The sequence below is a fragment of the Drosophila nasuta genome, chromosome 2R (genome assembly GCF_023558535.2).
Source record: "Drosophila nasuta strain 15112-1781.00 chromosome 2R, ASM2355853v1, whole genome shotgun sequence".
Classification (NCBI taxonomy): Eukaryota; Metazoa; Arthropoda; class Insecta; order Diptera; family Drosophilidae; genus Drosophila; species Drosophila nasuta.
This window is the reverse complement of record NC_083456.1, coordinates 17,665,221-17,688,300: the sequence shown is the minus strand read 5'-3', so window position 1 is coordinate 17,688,300 and position 23,080 is coordinate 17,665,221. Positions and strand designations below refer to the sequence as shown.

Below are 23,080 nucleotides of genomic sequence, written 5' to 3'. Positions count from 1 at the left end.
CCAACTGTTGATGAATTGCCAGCGTTTAATTGAAAATTCCTAGTGATTTGCTGCTGCTTACGGAATGCAGAGTGTGGAGCGGGGGGGTGAACACGGTAAATAGTTGGGTTTTGTTAGTTTTTGGACCCTCGATTGATTTGCCAATTGACAGTAAATTCTTTGCATGCCATTTAGAATGCCAATTGACAGCTGACACTCAACAATAGGGGCGGACTTCTTCTGACCGTAGTTGTCACTCACTGAGATTGTGACTGTGACTCTGACTGTGTGGCAGGTACACAGCTGTTTGCCCAACAAATTAAAGTTAATGCGGCTCAGAAATAAGCCTCAAAGGAGCAGAGCAAGGGGTGGAGGTGTGTAGAAAGAGAGAGAGAGAGCACTCCAAGCCTTTCCAGCCAACAGGCAATGACAAACAAGCGCCAATCCCCCGCTTAGACACATTGTGACGACAACTGTCAGCATTTAAATAAGATTGATCGATTGGCATTGGCATTGGCATTGATGTTGAGGCTGATGTTGCTCCAGCTCCAGCTCCAGCTTCAGTTCCAGCTTCTCTCACTTACTCACTCTCTGGACTTTTGGCCTGGTGCTGAGCTTTTCACGCGAAATTGATTTGCATAGTGCGAGTTCAGACCACCTGCCGGCTTAATGTACAGTGGTGCGAAAATTCTAATAACTTGGCAAAATATACATTTTGCAGCTGTGAAATTGAAATTGTTAATTTCACCATTGCCAATGTATAAATAAATTATATTTAATATTCAAATTTGGCACAAAGCATAAGCTGCCTGACTGTTTTGTTATTCCGTTTCTGCTTTGGTCACAATGTGTTGGCAGCTGTGCAATTGTGCGAGACAAATGGTTAGCACTTCCGTTTTGGCTTTAGCCTGCGCCTTGTTTACGATTTGCCTGTTGCCTGTTGGCTGTCTGTGATTAGGAGCGCATAACAAATCATTTAGTGACTGTCATTCAATAGCTTAATCATCCGCAGTCCAAAAGGCTTAAGGCTTAAGGCGGATGGCCTATAAAAATTGTCGCGTCTCTCGACCAGGACATCAGTTGACCGGCAGCCACAAAGCGTTACGCATTATTCACGCAGCTCCAAGCCTTTGTAACATCAACTACACTTTGTAGTGTGTCCAGCTCGAGTTCCAGTCCATTTAGACAAGCTCGTAAAAGTAGCAAGTAAAACGCTTCACGCTTGACTTGATTGTGGCCGTTATGTGTAGACTAAGTTATTGCACACTGCTGTTAATAGCAGCCTCCTGCTACCTCGTCTACTGCAGCCACGCCAAGGCCATTCAGGTGAGTTTCGCCAGCAGCCAGACAAGGCTTAACAAGCCTCCTCCACTTAATCAGTTTTATTTGGCGCACGTGAAGACCGCAAGCAAAGTTGAAACAGAGCAAGCCTCAGAGCTTGGCTTATTGCTTGGCTGAAAACTTTCATGAAAATCCTTTTGAACTGTCGACGAATGCGTTTTGACTTTTTGGCAACTGCAGCCGTTGGCAATTTCCTGATTGTCATTGCCACTTTCCGAGCTGCTAATTACTCGGCTAACGGCAATGCCAAAGTCGATGGCGATGTCGGTGTCGCATTCGATGCCATTGGCATTTCTCCATTAGTTGGCATAATCACTTAGCCTGGTTTTCAATCGATTAGTCGAGTTATGTCTGCAGTTTGCTGGCAATGTTAAGTCAGAGATTTAATTAAATTTTCTGTGCCAAGCCGAAGGTGTGAAGTTGTGATAACTCTTGGGAACACACACTCACGCATTTGTGTGATTGCGATGGTGTGTGTGTTTGTATGTTTATGGCGCAACTTACAACTTGCGAGAGCAGATTTACTCACAAGGTGTTGGCATTTCAATTCACATTGAGTTGTCTAATCAAGCGGCACACGCAGCCTGTCATGCTGTAAATTGAAACAATAAAGTGCTTGACTCACACACACACACTACCATAGAGAGAGATTGAGTGAGCTGTGTGTGTGTAGCTCACGTATGCGCATAAATAGGCAGCATAAAAATAACTTAACACGTGTCGACAGTTTGAAAGCCGCCAGGAACGATATTGAAAGCCGTTGCCTTGCCGCAAGCAAAAGGACCTCGAATGAAATATTTCAAATATTTTTGTTGTTTTGTTTTCTCTTCGCCACTCGCCACTTGCCGCTTGCCGCTTTGCCGATTTGTGGCACTTCATTTGCGCAGGGCACAAACAAACTGGATTTACCAAATCGCATCAACAACGCTGGCGTCGGCATTGGCATCGGCAGCGGCGTTGGCAGCGGCGTTGGCAGCGCAGCAGCTGCGGCGGAAGCACGCCACAAGCGCGCCATGGGCGAATACAACAAAGAGCTGAACGACATCATTGACGAGCTGGAAGAGAACAGTTTGGTGCAAAAAGCAAGCGTCGCTGTGCCGCCAGCACAGCAACAGGAATTCGACCTGGATAATATGCCACCGTTGGCCTATTACCTGCTATTGCAGAAGCTGCGACAGCGTGAGTACTACACATACTACTTCTATATGGCATACAATACTCTATATATATCGAGTATCCAAGCGTGCAAGCCCACGCTGCGTATGAGTAATGCGTCCTTATGACAACCGGGCTAGCATGCCGCGCAAGCATTTCAAATATGCTTCTTTCCTAGGAGTTATGCTGCCACAAATTGATTTCTTTTTTCCCCCATCAACTTTTATGTTGAAGTTTATTTTTAAAGCAACTGTCAAGTTTTTTCAGGCATAAACTTGACTAAACTTTACTTTTACTTCCCAGAATACACTTATTTATGATTTTATAATTTGATAATGCGTTTGTTGCTCGTGTTTTTTTGCCAGTCAGCCAGCGAGTTCTTAACAGTAATTAAATATTATAAGTTGCTTTAGTTGGACGTTAATACATAGTTAAAATTTCTACAATTCAGCATTTTTCTTGCTGTGCTTTTTACACCCGTTACTTGTGGGATAGAGGGGTAGTTAAACTTTTTGCCGACAGGCAATTTATGTGACTTCTAGGATCTCGTAAAGTATATTTATTTTCTGCTCTTAAGGAGAGCTACAATCTGGTAAATTTTGTACTTTATGGTATATTTTCAATGTTGTAGTATCTCAGTATATGTATTAATTGGATATATTTTAATGTTAATACCGCTTTTATTGAAAATGGTTAGCGGGTATTTCACAGTTGAGCGTTTATACTTGGGTTTTTTTTTATTGTGGGTGTGTGTTTAATTCATCGCCGTCTTTGTTTTTGATCCTACAGTGCAGAGCAGTGGCGAGCCTGCCTATCGCGTGCGCACGCCACGCCTTGGCCGCAGCATTGACTTTCAGCAGCTATTGGAGGGCGGCAGAGGGAGCAGCGAGGAGGCGGCAGCTGGCGGACAGTTTGCGTCGCGCATGATGAAGAAATCGGTGCCGTTCAAGCCGCGCCTGGGTAAACGTGCTCAAGTGTGCGCCGGCGGGGATTAAGTCACTGGCAGGCACCCGTTAAATCAACACCAAACACTAGGACAACGACAACGACAACGGCGACAACGAGGACGAGCCCTTGGGCAAGGTTGAGGCCAACCATTGGCTGGCAGAGTGCCAGGCAGCTCCACTTTAACTATGGCTACTCACACATAACATAACGCCCCCTTACAAAAAAAAAAGAACCATCGACATCGGAAGAACACGCAACGCAAGGAAAGCGTCCAACGATGTGCAATAATTATTAATCCCACATATTCTTATTATTAAACATACTTATTATACAACAATTGTAGTATAGCTAGGCCCAAGTCATGAGAGGATTACGAACAAAATAATTGTATAAACAATAAATTGCAGCAACTTTTGAAAATCAACACTGTGCCAAACTTTTCCTTATATGTTACTCTAAAATGTTATATAAATTTCAGTTCGAATAAATTGATGCAGACATTCGGGGTATATATATAGATTTGCAGAGCGAGTGTCAGCCAATAATTGACCTCCGACTGTGGCATTCGTGTATTTTCGTGTTTTATTTTTGGCTGGCAAAAGTAAATTAATGAAATTTTCATCAGACGATATCATACGATAATTTGCAAAGTGCGGCAGCTGCTGCTGCGGTGGCAGCATTCTGTTGCATTCTTGGTTTTTGCTGGGCGTGTCGACGGATGGTTGGGGGCGGTGTTGAGGTGATGAGGTGTTAAGGGTTTTGGGTTTTGGGTTTTGCACATTTTGACGTTTCCATAATTCCTGCACTTTCGTTGACCAAAAGCTGTTCGCCTCATTCAGCTTGATCAAGCATGAATAATTTTTGCCACGTACACACACTCACATGTGCATGAGAATGTTTCGAGTACTCGATTCACATAATCAATGAGCATTGCCATTGTTATGCACTACTAATTATAATGCACAAGCAGCAACTCGACCAAACGATCAACATGCAAATCTTAACATAATCCATGTATAATTAAAATTGATTTTGCGGTGTAGAAAAATGTTATAATTTAGAACATTGTTTTTGTTCACAAAGTTTTGGCTTATCATTTACAATTCATTGCATGTTTTAGTTTTAGTTTTTTATAAATATGTTTAATTTAAGTTAATTAAATTAAGTCTGATGCAGCTGTGCTTCAAATCAGACTTTGAAATTCACTGCTGTGTATTTCAATTATAATTAATGCAGTGAAATTAATATTTGTGCAGCGACTGGAGATAAAAATGATTGCAGCAAAAACTGTTGTTATAACAACCAACAAAAAAATTCAAACGTTGCAACTGTAATTGACGATGCGTTCAATGTCGGTAAAATAAGTATGTGGAGCTCATTTACATATACTCGTAGCATGTGTATATTAATGCACAGCGTGTTTGAGAATGCTTTATAGTTAAATTCTGAAAAAACAAATAGCAAACATAATCGTAACCTTGCTCCGCGGCTATAGATTAAATTGAACACTTGTATCTTTGCTTTAAAATTATTGCAAAAGCCGATAAAAGAATGGTAACAAAAACATATATTTTATTGATGCTTAACATACATATAAATTACATTTATTAAGTTTAATGTGCTTATTTTCATCTTATCATCAGATCCACTTAATTCCACTATTCTGCAATGGCAGCAAGCTTTTTGTAGCAAGTTAAGTTTATTTTATTAGTTCTGTATTCTCATACTCATATGATTCAAATGCTTCGTTGGCGAACAGAGACTTAAACAATTTATGATAATAGCGCTCCAAGCACAAGAGTAGATTAATGTTGCACGATTTAGTATCTTGATGATGCAGCTGCTTATTTAAGAGATAGTTAAAAAAGGGAGAAAGACACAAGGCAAAGGAAAATCTGAAGGTGCTCGTAAATGGCTTAATGGAACTGCTCCAGCTGTGTGTGTGTCGAGTGTTAGTGGAAAATGCAGTGCAGATGCTGCTCTAGTCTGAGTTGCTAAATTGGCAAATGCAAAACTCATTCGTTAAGCTACAAGTTATTCATATAAACCCATTTTAGCCAACGAGGCAGCTGCTCGAGTAGTTGGAACTTTAAGCAAGTCATTTGAGACTCAGCACGTGCCAATTAGTTGGGTCTTTTGCCAAATTCTGGGCTTCCTCTTACAATCAGTTTTGGATTTTGCTTGCTCGGTTCAGTTCAGCTAAGCTGAATTGAATTCGAATTGCAGGTCTTCAATTTTGTGCCAAAAAAGCGGGTTAACCGTAAAAGGTTAACGGGTCAAATTCAACCACTGCTGTGTTCCAGCAAAATGTATGACAAATGACCGTAGACATCACGTAGCCGACACGTAGCCACCACCACGTTGCCCGTGGGCTGCCAATAAATGAACAGTTCATGGAGCACCTAATAGTAGTACTTATACTATATATATCTGCTTCAATCGTTTCTAAAATGGCGCTAATGGGCACGCAAGCCATACACACACACACACACAAACAAAAAGCCGACTAGCGGGCACACAAAACGAGATATTGAAACATTATAACTGCAAAATGGTAATAAATTTTCGACTGCCTCCTGGGGCGCAAGCGGACGAGACGACGGGGATAGAGGCACGCACGTCGCACGATGCCCGTCGACCGATCCGGAGCTGGCAGGAACTTTGCATGATAGCCGTAAATTTACAGCTGGGTCCGTGCGTAAGGTTAAACGGGCTCAACATCAGCTGCCACTGAAGCGGCTTCCTGTCTACAACGTGTTTGCTCCCGGCTCACATATAGTACATACATACAGTGGCACATTCGCAGATATCACATCCGCACATATATTCATACACATATCAGTGAAATGATAAGTTGTGTTTGCATGTATGGGGGTGTGTGTGTGTGTGTTTGGGTTGTGCGAAAATCACTTTGCCTGATTAAATGACGCAAGCCACAAGCAGCAGGCAGCAGGCAAAACAGATATTCAGTTAGCATGCACCTTGGCCAAAATTGATGCCGGCCATTACGGTGAATTGTTAAAAATGCCTGCTAATATTTAGAGCGTTGCTTCGTTTTTTTTGCTTTCTTTCGTCGTGCATTCGACCGACCCTTATTTATTGTATTTAAGCAACTGATTTAAATTGATGGCCGCATTTGCCTGCCTGGCAGCCAGATTCATGCCAGTCTTACAGGTTGCCTCTCTCTCGCTTGCCACTCACTTAATCAAATTTCAGCCATGCAAAAGGTTTCTGTGTCTGCGTACCGTGTAGTAAAAGAGGTTATTTATTTATTTAATTTCAACCGACATGCCACGCATTTGTGGGCACTTTTCGTACTCCCACCATTTTCTTTGCTGCCCGCCCGCCTGTTTCGCCGCCGTAGGCTCGCTACCAGCATAATGACAAAGTCTCTTATCGCAATTATCAGATTTTAATTAATGCCAGTGCAGCTGCCTGACAATGGCTCAACCACAGATCTGTGCCATTTGATATTGTGTGAGCATGTCTGACAAGCGTCCATCTACTCAAGCACAGTGGAATCAAATTTGCTCTAATTTTCTATTAAAGAAGTAAGAAAGCTCAAAGTGAGTGTTCTTGATTGTGAGATACCGGCTACCCATTTGCAATTTTCTACAAATTTATACCAAAATATAACGTAAAAATATTTAAATATATCGGAGGTTATATTTGTTTTGTCAGTTTGCAAACATTTTAATTCTAAAAGTTTTGCTTCAATCCATGTTCGTTTACCATTGTCGTTCTCTTTGATTTTAACTTTGTTCTCGAGTCTCTATAAGAGCAGAAAATTGAGAAAATTGCTTTCTCGGGCAATTAAAGGATTGTCTTTTGGCAAATAATCAAACCCTGGACAACCTGGACACAGATTAAATTCCAATAATACAGGTCAGCCAGAGAATGTCTTTGTAATTCGGCATTGTTCTTTGTATTTCCGAAAAATGTTTTTCCCAAAAATAGAAACGTCTCAAATGGCAAATTGACACCACAATTGTTTGTAGGGCCGGAGAAAGGCTTGAAAAGCCTTTCAGAATGCAGCAAAAAAGGAGCTTCAAGTGAATAGATTTTTGAGAATTTGTTTATTCTATTTGGGTTTTCATTAGAGAGCAGATTGTAGGCAAATGGCATTGCTAATGCCATTTAAGAGCATGTTGCAAAGTGCTGACAGCCGACAAATCCTTCGGCTCCATTGCAAGTTTCTGTGTTTGCGGTTGGAATAATAGCAGCAAATGCTACCAAGAACAACAATAACAAGCTGCAACCTAGCATCGACAGGTAGACGCTTGTGGCACTTAGCTTTATGCAACTTTAACAAACTTTTTGGGGGATCCTTTTTCAGCTGTGTTGGCCTCTGTGGCAAAATTGCAAATTCAGCTGCCGCTTAACTAACATATATGCACGCACAACACAGTGTGGGGCAAACAATTTAAATTTTTTGGCTGCTTCCGGCGATTGCCAGGCCAGACACAAAAGCGGGCAAAAACCCGATCGAAAATCGAATTTTGGCAAACGCGGACAATGGCTGCAGCAATGGCAATGACAGTGGCAGTGACATTGGTTGTTGCAAGCAAGCCCCATGGCCAGCAACACTTGCCATTGTGGCTGCTGGCAGGCTGGCTGCTGGTTGCTTGATTGTCGATTGCCGTTGCGTCAGCGCTCCTGGAAGTATGCAACACTTTTGCGCTTTGCAAATGACTTTGCATATTTGCGCTCGAGGAAAATCCGTGTTCGCAAATTATTCTCTGTGCGTGACAGTTCCCTTTTGACTTGGCCATCAATCATCAATTTGGCAACAGTTTGAGCGTGTACGTGGTTAAATTTGGTACTTTGTATTTTGCCTGATGCAGCAACTTCTTCGCTTTGCCGTTTGTTTAATTAGTGTCAATTAGACAAACATTGTGCTCTGGCCAAAATGCCTAACAGCCTGACAGATGAAAAGGCTAGTAAATAAGCAAATTATTTGCCACATCAGAACACACGTATATAATCTGCCGTGCCAGCAATCAGATAATCGGCATTTGCTGCTCAATGTTCAAAGCTCATACCGAAAGCCAGGCCATGTCAATGGATATCAATAAGCTGGCGCCGTTGTATTTGTGCCAGTCTACCAGTCTGCCAGCTAGCTAAACAGCCAGTCAGTCAGCCAACTCTGACTGCCCTTGAAGTTTTGCAAGGAAATCGTTTTCAATTACGACAGTGCGCTGGCAACTATTCCGGCATTGCCCTTGCATTTGGCCAACACTCGTGTGTGTGAGTGACACGCCAATTGTATGGGTGGAGGGAGGAATGAGTCGGAATTGGGCTTATAAATATTTGTTCGATTTCATTTGCTAACTGCTGCTTGTGCTGCTTCTGCACAAAATCAGTTTAGCGCCAAATGCACGACGTGGGTAATAAAGCAAATACAAATCAAATTCGGATTTGGAGTCGGATTCCTTCTCACCAGCATTTCCTAAAAGCGGCCTCCAAAGACCATTAATTGTATCAGTATCGTGTGTGCTGGGCTCCCCAAAGAGGGAACATTGCATGCTAAACACGTTTGTAGGCGTTGGGTAATGAAAAAATTAAATAAACAAGCACGCGAACAGGCAAATGATGTAACCGATTCAAACAAACAAACAAAAATGAAAACAACAAAAACGTATGACACATACATACATATATAACTACTACTCTAAGACATTCTTCATTCTCTTCTGCTGCACATGATATTTCAATTTAAGAATTGCACAATGCTTTTATTGTCGGACACGTGGCGTATACTTAATAATGGACAACGGGCAATTGGACTTATTGTAGCTTACACGTGAATATACAACAAATACCACATTTATGGTACTCTATTTTGGTTCGGTCAATCGATAACTGACAATCAATCAATTGGGAGGAAACTCATTTTTGACACTTGGAATGCTTCTGGCAATAAATGGTAGGCAAGTTGCCATAATTTTTGGCTCTGCTAGAAGTAGGAGTATTGCGGAGGGTATTTTCTCTTTTTCATTTCATAAAGTATAATATAAACTCTTGAATGGTCTGACAGCAGACTTGTCAAACTGCATTTCCACTACGTTTGGCAGTTCTGTGCATGAAATATGAGCCCAACAACTTTCGAGAATTGCCGACAAACTTTTACTAAATGCACTTATACCCCAAATGCTTGCTTTGTGATGCAATTCCACTAAAAAAACTATATCAATAACCATAATTATTATGGTTGAAGTTTATTTTAAGTATCTCAATGCAGAGTTGAGTAACTGTGACTCTTAATTATAATGTTGTAGACAGGCAATTATAGCCGAATTTTGCGGCTAGGCAATTATTCTGTTATTTTTTTGTGGGGCGTTATTCAGGTATTCAGGTACGCTTCAGGTTACGTGCCTGTCGCAGGACCTGTCAAATGTCAAATTTAATCACAGCTAAAAATGAACATTATTTCATGATTGAAAATTTTGTGAACGAAAAAGAGAGAATGAATGCTTTAAGCCTGAAGGTTATGTGTGGCCTCGAGGACTGCGTGACAATGGCTCATTGTGGGCCGCCAGGCGATTTCCAGCTCACAGCGCTGTCTAAACACTACTCGCATGGTTGGGGTCATAGCATTGAACTTCGCCATTCGCTGTCCATCAACACAATAAACGCGTACTCGAATTATTTATAGGTAAGTGGCCCTGCCATTTAGTTAACTTTCGTGATGGACATTCAATTCAGTCGCATTCTCATGTTGATGCTATTTTTAATGTCAAGTACAATTTGGCCTAAACACCAACGTGGCGTATGCGTAATTCGATTGCGTGCGAAATTTTCAAATACATTTATGAAATATAAAATCATAAACGAGTCCACACGGAAGCAAACAGATGGACGGACCTATTCATTCAATGGACGTTAGGGACGCCGACGCATCGCATCGACACACGCAGATTGCCTTGGGTACTCGCTGGCACACTGAACACGGTTTCTCATTCCATCCCTCTCTCGGGATGGATACGAAAAGCGGTGTCAATTAAGTTTTCTTGTTTTTGTTATGTTTTTAAACATTGCTCTTGGTGCTGCTGTTGCTCTGATGCATTGCAATTATGGTGTAATTATGTCGCTGGTTTGATGCAAATTAACGTGCAACTCGTTGGCTACTTTATGATTGGGGTCATTTTCTGACTTTTAATTGCTCCTCAGAGAGGGAACAGAGAGAAAGAGGGAGAAAGTGAATGTTGTGACCCACAACATTTCCTGCATATGGTCTGCAAAAGCTAAAGTGTTTCTCCAAGCCAAGCCAAACGTCAATTTATAAATGTCGAGCTAATTGCACGCAATATTCGCACGCATAGTCTGAACTTCTTTTGAGCTAATGAATCAATTTACAAAACATTTGAGTGCAATTGCCAGTCCATTGAAGTTAAATGAACTGTTTAGCGAGCTATTTGCGCAAATTAGGCTCAAAACAAAACACAGAAAAACGAGAAAAAAAAAACGAAGCAACGACACCAGCGAGACAGATAAGAATTTAAATTTAGATAAATATAAAGTGAGTACAACGGAGGACACCTTGCATAAGCTTTTGAGTATCACGTGAATCCGAGATAAATATTCCGACAAATCTTGTTTAAGGATTTTTATGGATTTAATCCTCACATTTGAATGCCATGCGGCAAAAAGTTTGAGAACGTTTTTGTGCTGATGTTGGCTAGTTTTGCTGCCCAACCACTTGATGGCCATTTTATTGATTTGTTGTTGCTGCTGCCGCTACAAAGTTTTGCTTTATAGCGCTTCAAATTTATGGAGCTAACAGCAACAATAACAATGTCTTCCCGACCCTGAAAGCACCACCGAAAAATTTGCATGCGCTGACCAAATTTATTTTATTTTTACTCTCATATATACACACAGACACGCATAGACACAAATACATATGTATACACATGTGTGTATGTGTTTTAATTTTGAAGGGCAACGCAAAAAAAATGTCGAGCAACAAATTTAAACAGTGCACGCCCATTTACTTTTGCAGCCGTTTTGTTATTTATTCCCACTCAGTTTTCCCTCTCCGTTTTTTCTTTAATACTCATATTCCGACGTACAGTCGAATTATAATGTGCAAAGCAAAAAACAACATTAGCATAAAACGCTTTTGAAAAATTTTTGCAAGCTGCGCTAAAAAGTATGCTATGAAAAGTTTTCGAATCTACGACTATTTTTCGTGCGGCTGCAACGCGTTTGCTGGTGATGTTGGTGTTGCTGTTGCTGTTGTGGTGGCATCCAAACGGCACGCGCTAATTAAAAGAATAACAACAAAAGACCGAAAACACTATAGAAAACAAACAGCGGTAACGAATGTACTACTGCTTTACACAAAAATATAGAAAATGCGAAAAACGCGAAAGACCAAGAGAGAGAGAAAATAATAATAATGGAATCGCGTATACGCCACGTGGCGTTGAAACATGTGCGTGACGCGTAAATTGCTTTTAATTAATTTGCGTGGCCTTAAACCTTAGAACAAACCTTGACGACGACGACGACAACGACGACAGTGAGAGCCCACAATATCTTTGCCAGCACAAATTTAAAAAGAAAGCAATTAGATTTGTTCGCCACGGCAACACGGAACACAAGTGCACATAATTGTGTGCAAAGTCATTCAACAAAAAATAGCGAACGAACTGTTCTTGTTAACTTTGCCTTGGGAGTTGACGAACTAATTCAAATAAATGGTTTATAAATACGATTTAAACAAATAGAAGCTGAAAGTAGATTTAATGCTTACTTCAGTCTTCGAGCTGTTAAGAGCTTTCACATGCTCTCAGCATTGAAGCCATTTAGCTGGGTCAAGTATAAATGTGTTTTGTGTAGAGTGTCTACTCAGATTCACTTAGGAGCACTTTGTGTGAGAGCAGCCAAGCGTTATGGCCTTCGAGGGGCGAACTCTTACTTCCCCCTTTGGGGCACTCCATACTCGTATGCATACGTATTGTCAGATTTGAACAATTATTGTTGGAATTATGAAGCGGTTGAATGTAATTACGAATGTCTAAGCCTCAAAAAGGCCCCAAGCACAGGTCACGTGTTTGCTTGGCGTTACTGTCATTTGTGTCCTTTTTGTGTTTTTTTGGTTGGTTCGGATGAAATCAAAGCTAATGACGGGTCGTTAGTCCAACTGGCAGTCACGTATTCTAATTTTATTTATTTGGTTTTCTTAACTCCGTCTACCTTTTATGAGTGGAGTGGAGAGTGCCTCAGAAATTTATGAGCTACTCGTAAGCGATTTTTTTATGCTTTTTAGTGCTCAAAAATGCGACACTCGACGGCCGCCTCAAGAGAGGATTATCAAAAATGTAGACAAGTGTCTCTACTATGTACCAAACTCAGCTTGGGTCGAGCACAACTGCCTGGGGTCATTTGGCAGCTGGCCGTGTTGTAGGTGATTAAAGCTTCTGCATTATTTATGTGGGTCAGCGAAACGACCTTTAATTGGCTCGCAAGTGCGCTGTAATCTCCTTTCCGTACTCAGTTTCCCTCTAGTCCTTTCGCTGTCTATATTTAACAGCAGCAACACGAAAGTTTCATCCAACTTCCACCCCAAAAGAGGGAGCTCAGAATGTCGAGCATACCGTGCTACTAGTGTCAGAATTATTATTATGCAGAAGTGGGCCAATGGCAGTGCAAGCGGATGTGTTTCTTATACCCGTTAACCAAAGAAAAGAAGGGTATTATAGCTTTGTGGAAGGAAGAAGCAGGTATCTCTATAACACTATAAAGTGTATATATTCATGATCAACGTCAACGTCTGTCCGTCGTTCCGTATGAACACCTAGATCTTAGAGACTAAACGAGATAAAGCTATAATTTTTATACTAATACTTACTACGGTATATAACTTTGGTATATTTTAAGAATAATACCAATAGCGGGTATATCACAACCGAGCACGCTCGACTGTAGTTGTTTTTTCTTTTTTTTTTTGTTCTGTGAAAAAGAAAAAATATAACCCTATACTCGTAATAACGCCATCAACATTTAAAGAGTTTCCCTTTGAAGTCGTGCCAAATAAATAATATAAATATTAATGTACATATATTAAAGTGGAGCATTCTCAATTCAACTTTCAGCTGCTGAAAATTGAGCATAATTAAGTAGGAGCTCAGTCTTTAGTCGCTGTAGAACTTGTACATTGAACGTTGTTCGTCCTATGAATACTACGCTCGTAATGCAACAAATTTTAAGGACATTGAACAAAGCCTGGCCTGGCACTTTGCCAAGGTAGTCAGCCGTTGGTAGGGCAGCGTAGGGGAAGCTTTGCCGTTAGCGACATTCGTGGAATTGAAAAGTTTTCACTAGAAAACAGGCCAACAATGAATTTCACGCATACCAACGAGAGAGCGAGAGAGACAGAAAGAGAGAGCTACAGCCTGGAATTGTATTGCACTCCAACGTTTTACTCAATGAATCATGGCGAACAGCTGATTTATATTTATGAGCTGTGGCCCACACACACTCGCATACTTTCGGTGTACTTGGGCAATGCGTGTGCTGGCAACGATTGGTGTCCTTGATTCGATTCAAGTACGCCAGTCGAGTGCGCCAAGTGTCTCATTGTGCATTTTGTGTGGCCGCCACGAAGGTCGCCGGGCAAAAGACTAAAGCCTGCTGCGGTCGGGCAATGTCATTAGGCGGCGACAGCGACAGCGTTGGCGGTGGCTGAAAACTGGGTTGTCGTCTGCCCCAGTTCGTACTGTCAGCCGTTTCCTAGCTCAACACGAAGTGAGCAAACAAAAGTCCGATTCAAACTTCGAGACACAGACGTTGTCGTTGTCCATGTCCATGTCCGTGTCGAAGGCACAACGAGCTGCCTCTGCTGCCGCTTTTGAAAATCAATTGAGTGACTTTGCATGTAGTAAAGCCGGGGCTATTTTTACGCTTGCCACACACAAACACACTCACTCATGTGTATTCTTGACTGTTACTTTCAGTGGTCTGCTCTACACATTGTTGTTATCGTCCTATCGGCCCTTTGTCAATATTGAATAAAGACTTTGAAGCGCGTAAAAAGTGAATGAAATGTGGAAATCCTCGCGACACATGTTTCACTCTCTCTCTCTCGCTCTCTATCTATGTTGTTGTACTTGTTGTGGTTTCTCTGTTTGCCTGTCGGCTTGAGTTAACCAGCAGAGCACACAACACGTCAAACTGACTCAGGTGAGCGCTTTGTTTGCCACTGTAGGTGGGAACCAGCAACCAGCAGCGAAGGCAACTGCCACAGATCCCGCAGGCACATCATTTGTGCTCTTTACTGTTTGATTAACGTTTTAACGATTTGAGCAAACAATTGTGGCAATAACAGCAAGCAAGCAAGAGCAGCCTCCGCAACAACAACACCAACAACAAAAACAAATGCCATTCACAAGCAGCGCTCTTTTGGCTGGCCCACAGCAGAGTAAAGTACCTGATGCTTGTTACATGCGTAGCATGCCACATGTTGCTGCTCAATTAAACTAAAGCGATGCGGACAATGTGTTGAACAACACGACACAGCAGCCAAATAAAATAAACACATACTCCATTTGACATTATAATTAAGTAGTTTACAAGTGTGTATTTTCTTTAATTTGTGTCCGTACTTGACAAGAAAAAAAATGCTTTGCAAAGTTTTCTAATTAAATATTATGTCTGAAACAATATAAACATAATATTTGAAAATATGTAATCAATATGTTTCTTTGAAATTTTGGATAGAGACAAGAAAGTTTCGCTTGCTGTGATTAATTGATTCAATTCGTTTCGCTCCAACAATTTATCATTGATAACTGAGAAGGCATTTGTAAAATGTGAACAGAATTTTAAGCAATCTAACAATTATACATTAAGAAAATTGCAATTAGGCACTAAACGAATTAGTTCATTACGATAATTAAATTTATTGAAATGGCATTCTTAGAAATTATGCAAATGCAATGCAAGATTCAGATCAAAGTGTTAAATTTGCCAATTAGCAAAATTACTTTCATTTGCTTGAAATGAACTTGAAAGTCACAATGCACAAAAGTATAATTGATTCATGTGCGACGGTTATTCGAATCCACAAACCTGGCCAAAAGTGCTGACGTTGCACTCGTGTTAGAAAGTATGCAACAGGTGAGTGAGAGAAAGCATTGAAGGTTAGGTAACTCGATTATGTCATCAAGGTCGTTTCCTTGGCCAATCAATAATGGCTTCAGTTGCTGCCATTGTTTACGTTGCAGTTTAAATCAAGCAAATTACTGGGCAGTCAGTATATATGCCATATGCATATCAAATGTGCGAATATATCGATGTATACCATATACCACATATATATATATATATATATATATATATATATATGTGTGTGCGTGAGTTCTGGCTGCACTTTGCCTTATTACCTACGCGCACTTTGCTATTCCGCGTTTCGCCATTGTTGACTTGTTTGCAAATTGGTTTTCCCTCAGCGTAATGCCTGAGAACTTCTTGTCCTTTGCCCCTTGCCTTCTGCCCTCTGCCTTCTACCGTCTGCCATCCGCAGCCAATCTTCTCCGATGCCGCTGTCATTGCTGACATCCTTGTACTTATTGTTATTGTAGTCGAAGTTGTTGTCGTCGTCGTCGACGTCTTCTATGGCAGCATCTCGTTCATTTTAAATTACTTCGTCGCGTAAATTAAACAAGCGACAGTGAAAGGCGTCACTCCACTGCACACAATTCCCGTTTCAATACGTAGAAGAAGTAGTCGCAAGCACTTCTTCTACCATAGATTGTGTATGTACAAGTACAAGTATTTTTCATCTTCTTTGTAGCAACAAAAAATTTGATTATGGTTTTTGTCGAAGGCGCGGCTAATTTCATTTTGCCAGACCTCGGCCTAATGCTGAGTGATGTGGCAGCAACAACTGCGAACTGCGAACTGCGAACCGCCTCCGTCTAATTTCATTAAAGGCCAAAAAAATTATTTAACAGATTTTTGCAACAGCACTAAAATGTGTGTGGTATGTGTGCGTGTGCGAGTGTGTGAAGAGCACTCGCGAAATGGAAGCCCAACTCATTTTTAAAACACGCGCCGCATTGTTTAACTTTAACCTTTTTTATGAGTTTCGCTTCTGTTCTGTGTTCTCATCTCAACTCGATGTGTGTTTACACATAAAAACTCACACACATTACTGTAACTGCCCGTGTTTGTGTATGTGCGTTTGTGTATATTTGTGTAAGCTTCTTAATTAGGCGTCGCTTTCGCGAGGCGTTCCTTTCGCCTTTCTGCTTCACTGTAAATAAGTTCCTCTAATGAGCCTTCACTCGAATCTGTTTTGGATCTTTTATTCGTTCGACGCGGAGTCGAGCGACGCGAAGCTGTGCGGCTGTTGAATCTAATCAGGGTTCAATAAACAGCGCATCAGGACCTTTTGCCAAGCAGCCTGAAAATGCAAATCAACAGCTTAAAATTTAATTTAGGCGTTAGCTGTGTAAATAAACCGAGCAGAGTCGAGTCGAGGAACGAGTTTTGTGTGCGTTTTGTGTACTTAGGAGCGCGCTTCGTTGGCCATTTATGACTTGGACATTGTCCCCAAAATTCAATTCCAAGCATTTGGTTAACTTTGTTAAAAAGTCAAAATTAAAATCAGGCCAAAAAGTCAGCAGTGCTGCTTGCTGCCGCACTGACCACATTGTGGCCTTTTCCCGACTTAGTTAACTTTGAATTGTGTATACGCCGCGTGTTACAAAATAAATGTAAAGAAAAACCCTAAAAGTAAGCAATTTTTCCCTGTTCGTTTCATTGTTGTTATCATCATCATTGTTGTTCTTGTTGTTGTTGTTGTTGCTGTTGAGTCAGACAAATTGCAGGACTCAAAGTAAAGTTGATGAGCTCAAAAAGTTCGCTGTAAATTTGGCTGAAGAATGATTTAATTTTGTTTCAGAGCGGGGAAGAAGAAGTCGAAGCTGCGACACGTTTATCTGAAATGGTTTTGGTAATAAGACCGTGTGCCGTGGCGGCCAATCGACTAACCGCCTTTGAAATACGTATACAAAATCGATAATAGCATAAATAATGCATATATGGAGCTGTTAGCAGTGCTCACTCACCATCGAAAAACACACGAGAATCGAAAAAAACATACAAGCGGCGGAAAATGAAAAAAAAAACTGCCTAAGAGACAATGGCCTAGGACCGACGACAAGGCCCAGGGGCCAACGAGAAAGGACAAAGGCAAACAGTGAAGCTCATAGACCGAGCTTACATATGCCTGACACAACACAAAAATGAAAGTTAAATCCTGAACAACACAGAAAAAACGAATGTGTGCTTGTGTGTGTGTGCGTGCCAGTGCGAGTGTGTGTTTAAGTTTGCTGGGAAAAGGAAAGAAATGCGAGGTGGACTCTCGTTGGGCGTACAAAAGGATAGCTCAATGGCTTCTAAAGTTGCAAGCCAAAGCAACGCAAGACCTGGTTGCGACGAGTGCAAAGCAAACACAAGTAGTACAAAGAATACTCATACACGAAACACACACGAGGGCTGTCTCAACAATACTTGCTAACAACCAAACAATCTCGAGTCTGAGTCTGGTCCTGAGCCTGAGCCTGAGTCTGGGTAGGTCACTTGGGAAATGTCAGAAGACTCTGTCGGACGCCATGCAAACAGTTTTCGCTCAAAAAATGCTTAGATAACATTTTAATAAGAACGTCGTCTTGAAGACAGCCAAAATACGCAATTTGATATTTTATTTACATCATAACGGAAGTTAAAGTTTATCCTTTGTTTACTCTACTTTAAATTTTGAACTTTACATTCAGCTAAGTTTAATCTGCGACAAATTGTTGATGGGAGGCAGTCGAGTGTAGTAGGGTTGATGATACTTTAGCTGATTTTGTTACAGTCTTGTTTATAACATGTACCTAAATCAACGCAGAAACATTGACAAGGATGCGCAAGTTCTCGAAGACAAGCGAGTCCCACTTAATGACATAAACACTGTCAATGTGCCCAAGTCTCGAGCGGAAGTCATTTTAATGAGAACCTCAAATCGCTTTACGAATACACTCAGCTCTCTTCCTTTCTCTTTCTCTCTGTTTTCTCTGTTTTGTTATTTCTCCCCCAAATATTAATTTTCAGCTCGCTCGTTGTCGTTCTTCACGTTATAGGCGAAATCAACAAGCACTTCAAGACGTATATTTAGTAGCTAATAAAATGCAAAAAGCGAACGGAAAGTGCAAAACTGATTTAAATGCTTTTGTTGGCATATTTCCGAATTTGTTTTTGTTCGTCCCGCTTGATTGTCGATTAATATCAAACATTTATGACAACTAAGTGGTATTTTATGTTACTCCTGCTGTTCGATTTCCAATTTACTGTTGCTGACAACTTTTGGCCATAATTTGTGTCCTTGACTCCACATAAAATACTTAATATACTTGGATTGGGAGTAGTAGTAAATGATGTGTCAATATTGTCGAAACAAATAGAAATGGAAGTTCAGTAATTTCAATACTTTCTTATTATGTTATTATGCAATATTAAGTTAACTTCTTTGATGAAATCGATTATAAATTGTTTGCTAACACGATTGGAAATATCTTTGTGTAATTTGTTTGCTTTGTGTGTCGAGTTCACGTCAATAACAATAGTTTAGTTTACATATGTGTTTATTAAGTATTTAAATTTGGTTTACTTGGAATTCAATTTTAGAGCAAAGTATGACAAGTGGTTTAATTAAATTTTCAATCGCATTTCCTGTAGCAGTTTGAAGCTACAGTAACTTAGTATCATTATGCTGACAATGAATCTGATAAGCTTACGGCTAAATCCAAGGACAGAGATAGAGAGATACACACAGCGACAGCTGTAAGAATGGCAAACAGAAATGCCTACAGGCATTTATTCTATTTATCATTTATCCAGCCATTTATCGAAAGACATTTGAGGCGCAGCATGGTGTCGAGAGGTGTGAGTGAAGGGAATCACGACGACGGTCTATAAAATATATGTTTGTATATCGCTACAATGAATAATGCCATTTATATTGAGAACATTTATGTGCAAATATTTGCCAGATTTAAGCTGCAGCATTAGCTGGGCATTATCTGAATTAAATAAATTCAAATCTCTCTTATGCCATTGCAGTATTATTCTTCTTCTTATTATTATTATTATTATCGGCTAACGGGGCATTCGGCAGTCACAAAGTACTTAATGATAGTGTAAAGTTTCCGGCAAATAAAACATTGACAGCCGAAACTAACTAAATCGTCACAATACGAGTATCTCACAGATACAAAAACTTTTTCAAGCGTAGCTCAAAAAGTTTCAATTTGTCTATGCCACGCTCTATCTCTATCTCTGTCCAACTTACTGTAGGTGTATGCGTATGTGTGTATGGGAGTGTGGGAGTGTGTTTGGGTGCGTGCTTGTCTATTTTGTTCGCCATGTAGTTTTACAATTTATGCAGAAAAGTTTGCATTCCTCGTGACAGACTTTCTATGAATGCCAAATAGCTGGCGCATGTAATATTCGGCTTTTGCTAAATTTGATTCCAAAGACCAGACAAATATAGCTAGCTAGATATTTTTTTGCCCAGTTATTTATTTTTACAAAGGTTCAACTATGAGTACCTGAGTCCTATGTTAATAAAATCGATTGGTCGACCAGAGGCGTAGGCTGCTCTGCTCTATTATAAAAATGAAAACCAAAAAAAATGAAAAATGAAAGAAAAATCAAAATAAAAATGTCAGAGTAAAGGCAAATGTCAGTAGATTTAGGTTGAGCTACACAGCTACAGCTACAGCTGTGGTTGAAACTGCTGCGAGTCGAGTGGCAGTTGCCATCAAGGCCCAGCAGCCAAGAGCCAATCAACAGAGCTGTTCCTATGGGCCAGTACAGTGGAACGCATAGCTAAGTTATGCGCACAAAAATTATTATATTAATAGTTATATCGGAGTAAAGAAAAATTAATAACGAAATTGTTTTGCCCTTGGATTTTTGTTCGTGCAACGTAAAACTTTCGCTTTTATTAAAACATTCTTTATTCGCTACACTGATTATTTTCGCTGAGTAACATGAAATATGTCTAGCCAATTTCATGGCTTATTCAGCATTTTTGAGACCAGTGTGTGCGTGTACTTTCAAGGATCTTTTCTGTTTGGGCAGAGGCCAAGGAGAGCCGCGACACAATGTCACAACCGTTCATTGGCAGCATATTAAAAATGTCAGAGACCACTAACGTTTTAAGTTTATTAAATGTGAGCCTCAAACCCAAAAAACCAAACCCACCGAACTTCGACTTCAGCAGCTCAGCATGAAACTGGCCAGCCAGGATTGCCAATTTACGTAACCAGTTAATTGAATGGTCTCTTTTTGGCTAGCAACAACCACTTGCGAGTAGAGAGTAGGAAGAGAGCGAGAGCAGATGGAGCGTGGAGCATGGAGCATGGAAAGAAAGTTTTATTGTTTGCTTACTTGATGAACGCCGTGGCACGAGGTTAAGAGGCTGGAGCCAAAGCTGTTTATCGAGCTGTAGTAGTAGCAGTAGACGACAACGGTGGATGAGTCTGAAAGTCTCGGCATCGCCATCGGAGTCCTTGTCATTGTCGTTCTTGATTTGCGTTTTGTTATGTGATGTAGGTGGTACGCGCGTGTGTGTGTGTGTGTCTGTATTTGAATCCTTGTGGCAGGGAGGCGCGGCTGTTGCTTGTGGCGTTTGCAACACGAGAATGAAACTTTTTTTGTTTTGTGTGTTTGCTGTTTGTCTGTTGCTTTTATCGCAGTTTATTGCTGTTCTTGTTGTAGTTGTTATTGTTATTATTGTTGATATCAGCGCAAAAGTTCCTACACGCGCTTTTCCAACATTTTTAGTATCTTTTTTCTCGTTTTCGTTTGCGCGTATTTGCTTGTTGATGTTGTTTTTGCGATTTGGTTTTGGTTTTTAACGATTTGGATAGCTGTGTGCAAACAATTTAATTTGTCATTATGCCGAAGTCTGTGCTATTTTTATGGCCATTCGCAAGTAAAAACCGAATGAGCGAAATCGATTTGTAAGAACGGAATTTCTTTCTGTTTTTGTTCTTTCCTTTTTTTTTTGGTACTCACAACTGGCCGCAAGTTGCCGCACGTTTCAGCCAGCGAGCGAACGTAAACACGTACAAGACGCTACACGAACACACACACACACAAACAGACTCGCTCACTCCAGGGATACACGGACATCGACACAGCGAACAGCGAACAGTTACAGATACAAAGAAATACGGATACGGACACACACAATTCACGTAGAGTTTTGTATCGGTTTTTGTTTAGGACGAGGTTTACGAGCTGCGGCCAAAGCCAAAACCAAAATCGAAACACGCACGCACATGCACAGAGCGTCTGATATATACGGCCGATGTCCTGACCAAGTCCTGTCGCTGTCGCCTGTCGCTGGAGTGGCACTTGAGTCAGACGCCAATGTTAACGCTAACACAAACGCCAGCGGCAACGCCGGCAACTGTCAGTGGCAATTTAGTTCCCTTTTTTTGCAACACATGTGTGACAAGTGGTCACAGGTTTCAATTGTTGCCACACTTGCTGATGATGTTATTGTTTTTGTTTCTGTTTCTGTTTCTGCTTCTCTATTGCAACAATTGCCGTCCGATGCTGATGATGATGATTATGTCTCGTTGCTGTTTCGATTGCTGCTCCGCTATGGAGTCTGCTTGCACTGGAAACTGGACAGCAACTGAATGTTTCGACAGCGTGCCACATCCTTTGCCGGCGGCCAACAAAACACAAGATGCGGCGAATTCGAAAGGAGATGGAGAGAGATAGAGCGCGTCTGCGCACTGAAATTTGGCGCGCAAGGCGAATTTAAAACGAGCGCAGAGTTGCATTCGATGGGAGTATTTTCAGCGTATGTTAAGTATACGTAAATATTGTACAACAATATTTATTTACTATGCAAAATACAAAATATACATAAATCCAATTGCATGTTAAACTAAATTGAATATTTTTAAGCCCCACTCGATTTAAAAAGGCAGCTACTACATCCTGCGCAACTCTGCGAGCTCGACGTGTTGAAAATTTGTGGCGCCAAGCGACAGCAGCATCCCTTGAGTCTCGGAGAGGAGCACAATCGAATGTCCCGCATAATCAAGACGCCAAGTGCTGCCCAAGGCAACCATCAGCAGCGCTCACATTCCCCATTCCCCCATTTCTCCATTCACATTCACATTTACACTTACATTCACCATTCGCGCTCACATTGAAAAGTCCGCCCTCTTGGCCCACCCCCTCTGCATGCAGGGCGTCAATATTTGCATTTGTAATAACAATATTTTGATGGCATACCCAAAATGCGTGCGTAAATCTAAAAAAGATTTGTTATTACTGCTCGCGAACTCGTGTTCGTTTTCATGTCGCGCAATGCAGACACAAATAATACTGTATGGAGTGTGGCGGGGGGAGAGGGGGACACATTACCAACAACAACTAAAATATTTGAGTATCAAATCGAGTCAGGATGGCAGCTCATACGAAGAGCTGTCGTATGGGTCTTTCTTTCGCTCAAAGTTATTAAATATTTCATATAAAAAAAGTGGAGAAGAGAATTTGATTTCTCGATTGTCGCTCGAGTTTTGTGCCGGTGACAGTTGTGAGAGAGTGTGACTAACTCACAAATTGAAAATCTTCG

General features: G+C 40.9%; 2 protein-coding genes and 1 long non-coding RNA gene across 4 annotated transcripts in view; 2 read left to right on the top strand and 1 right to left on the bottom strand.

Annotated features, from left to right (window-relative positions):
• The window catches only part of LOC132785776 (octopamine receptor beta-3R-like), a 36,100-nt gene extending 13,961 nt beyond the window's left edge, over positions 1-22,139 (bottom strand). Inside the window, exon 1 of one of the 2 annotated variants that reach the window (XM_060792050.1) lies at positions 20,869-22,139. The gene's annotated coding sequence lies outside the window, so the exon portion shown is untranslated. The remainder of the gene's footprint in view (positions 1-20,868) is intronic. The other variant, XM_060792051.1, reaches the window with a different exon arrangement.
• LOC132784526 (uncharacterized) overlaps positions 1-23,080 on the top strand; it is a 103,585-nt gene that overhangs the window by 14,249 nt on the left and 66,256 nt on the right. The gene's annotated exons all lie outside the window — the stretch shown is intronic.
• LOC132785547 (protein hugin) lies at positions 1,070-3,829 on the top strand. Its single transcript, XM_060791695.1, has 3 exons — positions 1,070-1,305; positions 2,208-2,499; positions 3,265-3,829. Exons 1-3 carry the CDS (start codon positions 1,222-1,224, stop codon positions 3,468-3,470), a joined length of 582 nt encoding a protein of 193 aa, XP_060647678.1. The 5' UTR covers positions 1,070-1,221; the 3' UTR covers positions 3,471-3,829.

What these genes read in the sequence shown, in the direction of transcription:
- LOC132785547 (XM_060791695.1), top strand. Translation starts at nt 1,222, where the DNA reads ATGTGTAGACTAAGTTATTGCACACTGCTGTTAATAGCAGCCTCCTGC. An exon ending in GCCACGCCAAGGCCATTCAG is followed by an intron (nt 1,306 to 2,207) that starts GTGAGTTTCGCC and finishes TCATTTGCGCAG; the next exon opens with GGCACAAACAAACTGGATTT. An exon ending in ATTGCAGAAGCTGCGACAGC is followed by an intron (nt 2,500 to 3,264) that starts GTGAGTACTACA and finishes TTGATCCTACAG; the next exon opens with TGCAGAGCAGTGGCGAGCCT.